At 37.5% G+C, this 4,899-nt stretch overlaps 1 protein-coding gene across 1 annotated transcript; it reads right to left on the bottom strand.

Moving 5' to 3' along the window:
* Positions 1 to 898: 898 nt before the first annotated feature.
* LOC138895994 (uncharacterized) lies at positions 899 to 2,214 on the bottom strand. The gene is made up of 4 exons (XM_070180766.1): positions 2,178 to 2,214; positions 1,572 to 1,681; positions 1,264 to 1,393; positions 899 to 1,155 (listed from the first exon to the last, which is right to left on the bottom strand). Exons 1-4 carry the CDS (start codon positions 2,212 to 2,214, stop codon positions 899 to 901), a joined length of 534 nt encoding a protein of 177 aa, XP_070036867.1.
* Positions 2,215 to 4,899: the final 2,685 nt, after the last annotated feature.

Genomic DNA, 4,899 nt, shown 5'->3' on the forward strand with positions numbered 1-4,899 from the left:
TCGATGACCTAAAAGAGGCATTTTTGGCTTATATATTGTGTACAAAAGTCGTGGGCCAAAGTTCTCCTATTTCTAATCCAAATCAGCTTCAGGGATTGATGCTAGGATGGATGCGTCGCATCCACCTCGTCCTCCACTTCTCAGCTTCGCATGCTAGGGTGGATGCTTCGCATCCACCTCGTCCTCCACTTCTCAGCTTTGCCCAGGTGCGGATGCTAAGGCGGATGCTATGGGCCGACTTCACTGCTAAGAGTGTACGAAATCTGATCTTTTTCTAGATTGGATGCGACGCATCCAATCTCTCTTCCTCTACCTAGAGCACCTTTTCTTCATATTTTTGCACTCCATACACCCTAATTTACCCCACATAACTCAATTAGTGATAAAACCAATAATTAAACCATGTTGGGCATTTTAAAGATCAAATAGCATCAAAAAGCGGTTAAAACATGGGTAAAGTAACATCAACACATATCGAAATATGCCAAACATCACCAGCCCAGTCAAGTACGCAAATATACAACATTTTATCAGGTTGTATATTCAACAAATGTTTCCTGTAGTTTATGTCTAATTTGACACTGTCCATTTGTCGAATTTTCATTTTGAAGAATTATCTCCAAGTTCGAGTCATTGCTTTTGGTTACTACTGTTACGTCCTCAAGGGAATGACCATAGGGTGCTAATACCACCCATTGAGCATGTATCAGATAGTAATGCATATTTACAGTAGATTTTCCTGCAAAAAAGAAATCAACGTTAGTGTAAATATTATCCCACATTGCCTCCTCCTCAAGGGTTTGATAATGGCGATCGGGTTTGTATCTCCCAGTAGACCTCCTCCCCATTCTGCTCTTATCTTCCTCATCTGCTAACCTCCTGCAGTTCTTATTCTTAATTATGGACATTGAGATTTATCATCATTCACAATCCTCCTTCCTTGAATATCCATTTGACCAAAGCAATTGCTCTCAATGGGACCAATATCTAGTGCATAGTTAGCAAGATGATCTGCCAGTTTGTTACCTTCTGTAACTGTATGGTTTATTGTAACATTGCAGCTTGACATTAGTTGTTTGATCTCTTCCACTTCTCTTGCCACAGACCAAGGGGCAGACCACTCTCCTTCCATTGCATTCTTCACTATCATACAATCTGTGTGCAGATCAATACTGATATGATCATGTTCTATACAAAATCTAAGAGCCTAAACCACGGCCTTTGCTTCTGCTTCTGTATTAGTTCCTTCGGGTATTTCTTTACCACAAGCATATATCACATCTCCCTCTTCATTCCTCATAACAAAACCAATAGCACTTCTCCCTAGGTTGCCCCTGGAAGCCCCATCAGTGTTCACTTTAATCCTGTCTGCTGTGGGGAACTCCCATAACACCTTAGTAATTTTAAACTTAGGAATACAGTGTTCCATAATTGTAACTAAATCTGGCCATTTGTGTGGTACGAGATGTAGGCTAGATTTCTTAAATTTGACAAGTGATTGGAGTGTATTAGATACCTGATAAATGACCCTACTCACAATTACTGCTTCTCCATATTTGTGTATTAGATACCTGATAAATGGCTGGCAATGCCTGAATTATAGGCTTTAATTTTGGTATAGCATCAGCAGTCCAACACTTGATTATAGCTTGGTGAAATGTTAACTCCTCTATCCTAATTCCTACACTTGGTAGAAAATATGACCACACTCTTCTAGCACTATATGATGTAAAAAATAAGTGTTGCATTGTTTCTTCCATCGGATTAGTACAACACCAACATCTAGAAGCCATCATGTAGCCCAGTTTTATGATAAAGTCATCTAGTGGTAGCTTATTTCTCCATACTTTTCACATGAATAAAGCTATTTTAAATGCTAAACCTTTCGCCCAAATCTTCTTATAAGCATTGCATGGTTCATGCCTCCTTCTCACATATTCCCAAGCTGATTTACACTAAAATATCCCCTAGTTTCTAGCATCCAAAATGGCTTATCGAGTACATCATGTAACACCGGTGCTTTAGAGTGTTCCAGTATGTGGTTGGAAAATTCTTTTGGCAATATTTATCTAATTTTGGCTTCATCCCACTATCCATCTTTCATTAAATCACGCACATTATGAACTGTTTTATCACAAAACAAATCATGTGGAGTCATGAAATACAAAGCCCCAAACCTGTCCAGTTTTCAAACTTGAACAGAACTGATCCCATTTTTGTATGCCACACAATTTGGTGTTCAACTAAATCCCTGCATTCGATTATTTTCTTCCATATACGGGATCCAGCCCTCTAAGGTACCACCATAGAATTGTATTTTTTGCAGTACTTTTGACACATAAATGAACTGCACATAGTAGATTTTGTTCTAAAGTTCCACCACAGTTTTTAAAACAAAGCCTTTGAAACATCATCGAGAGATCTAAATCCTACTCCCCCTTCCTCACATGGCAAACATAATTTCTTCCATGAAGCCCAATGTCTGCCCGAGCCACCAATAGAATTATACCATAAGAAATGGGCAAATATCTTGTGCAATTTTTTAATCACATAAGTATGAGGATTTACTGCTGAAAGGAGGTAAATTGGCATGCTTTGAAGAACATGTTTGATCAATACAGCCCTACCTTCTATAGAAAGAAGTTTACCTTTACATGCTTGCAATTTGTCTAACACCTTGTTGAGGAGACCTTGATAATAGCCCATCCTTCTTCTGGAGTAGAAGATTGGGCAACCAAGGTACGTGAATGGAAATTCCTTATTCGATATCCCAGTGATCCTTTCCACCTTGTGTATGACCTGTTCATTAGTAGAGTGATGCATATAAATGGAAGATTTACTTTTGTTTATCAGCTGACCAGAAGCCCCTTCATATGCATACAAGACTTCCATCACCAATTGTAACGAGGTAGCATTAGAGGATAAGAATATGATCGTATCATCAGCATATGCTGGATGATTAATCTTTGGGCTCCACTTAGGCAATCTAAATCCACAAAAGTAAAGGTTCATATGTAATGCATTTAGTCCCATTGATAATGCCTCAGCCACAAGAATGAATAGTGTTGGCGACAAAGGGTCACCCTGCTTTACACCTCTTGTTGATTTGAAAAAATTATATGGTTGCTTATTAAGCAAGATTGAATACCAGTTATTTCATATAATTCCACAAATCAGGCTAATGAACCTTTCTCAAATTCCATTTTCCTCAGAACCTTAGTCAAGAATAGCCAAGATAGCCTATCATAGGCTTTTGTCATATCTAATTTGATCACCACGTTTGGACCAGCCTTAGCTCTCAATCTAATATCATTAATTATCTATTGTGTCAACAAAACATTTTCTACTATGCTTCCGCCCTTCACGAAGCCTTCTTTCTCATCTATTATCATATTAGAAAGATAGCCAACTAACCTCTCATGAATAACTCTGGAAAACACCTTGATTATGAAGTTGCTGAGGCTAATAGGTCGCATGTCTGAGTATGAAATCACTTCTTTCTTTTTTGGCAACATTATCAGATTTGTATGAGTTATGGATCTAGGCAGTTCATGTCCATTGAAGAAAGATTTCACCATATCCACAATGTCTTCTCCTACTATATCCCAACAAATATGAAAGAAATACCCTGTAAACCCATCAGGCCCCCCTGCACTATTTTCGTTAAGTCCATAAACAACATATTTTACCTCCTCTGTTGTAGGTTGTTTCAAAAGTTCCTGATTCTGCTCATAATCTACCATTGATGGTATATGATCGATAATGCCAAAAGTTTTAGTAACCTGGGTTTCATGAAACTGGTCCTTGAAAAGGTTAACTGCCTCTTCAGCCATTGTTTCCTTGTGTTCTATCTAATTCCCATCGCTCTTTTGTATTCGTTTAAGCTGTAATCTCTTTCTACTTCCATTTATTTGTGCGTGAAAGAACTTTGTATTTATATCTCCATCTTGAAACCAAGACATTCCTGCTTTTTGTTTTCAGAAATCCTCCTCCAAAGCCAAATATCTGATCAATTATTCTTGTATTTTTTGTAGCCTTTCTCTGTTCTCTTGCATTGGATTTTGTTCAAACTGACCTTCATGCACTAATACCACCTCCTCAAAGCTTAAAATCTTCTGAAATATATCACCATAGGTAGCTTTGCTCCGTAGAGATAGAGCTCGCTTCACCTTTTTCAACTTGTGATTAAAAACGAAGAATGGATTTTCAGCAAAATCAGCGCACCAATTTTCTTTAACAACTTCCTTAAACGAAGGATGTTTGGTCCAAAAATTTAAAAACTTGAATGCTTTCTTAATTGTCACAGTTGTATGGTTGCGTGACAGCAATAGAGGATAATGATCTTATCCTATTTTTGATAGATGAGTGATCTCTATCCCGGGCATCATTTGTTGTAATTCTGTGTTGGCCAAACATCTATCCAATCTTTTAAAAATACAATCTTCCTCCGCTCAACCATTCCACCATGTATAAATGCTCCCTTTGAAATTAAGATCAAATATATTACATGTGTTTACGCAATGTCGAAAATTATTGACTTCATTAAGTGATACTGGTAGCCCATCGAATTTCTCTTCTTCATTCCATATTACATTAAAATCTCCACCTACAACCCATGGTGAGGCCATATCTATTACTAAGGCATGCAGAGTGCCCCATAATTCAATTATTTCTATGGAAGTACATTTTGCATATACTAGCTTGACAATAAAACTTTTATGGGTGTCAACATTGGTTAGCTTCATAGTTGGTTGTTGCTCCATGTCAAACAAGATATCTACAGCATGATATTCATCTACAAAAGCCCATATTTTGTTTGTAATATTAACAAAGGCTTATTCAAAGCCTATCTTTCTTCTATATCTTTCCAACTTTCTCATTTGTTGCATTGGCTCCATA

Source organism: Nicotiana tomentosiformis, chromosome 7 (assembly GCF_000390325.3).
Source record: "Nicotiana tomentosiformis chromosome 7, ASM39032v3, whole genome shotgun sequence".
Taxonomy (NCBI): Eukaryota; Viridiplantae; Streptophyta; class Magnoliopsida; order Solanales; family Solanaceae; genus Nicotiana; species Nicotiana tomentosiformis.

What these genes read in the sequence shown, in the direction of transcription:
- LOC138895994 (XM_070180766.1), bottom strand. Translation starts at nt 2,214, where the DNA reads ATGGGATCAGTTCTGTTCAAGTTTGAAAACTGGACAG. An exon ending in CAAGTTTGAAAACTGGACAG is followed by an intron (nt 1,682 to 2,177) that starts GTTTGGGGCTTT and finishes TACCAAGTGTAG; the next exon opens with GAATTAGGATAGAGGAGTTA. An exon ending in AGATGTGATATATGCTTGTG is followed by an intron (nt 1,156 to 1,263) that starts GTAAAGAAATAC and finishes ATCTGCACACAG; the next exon opens with ATTGTATGATAGTGAAGAAT.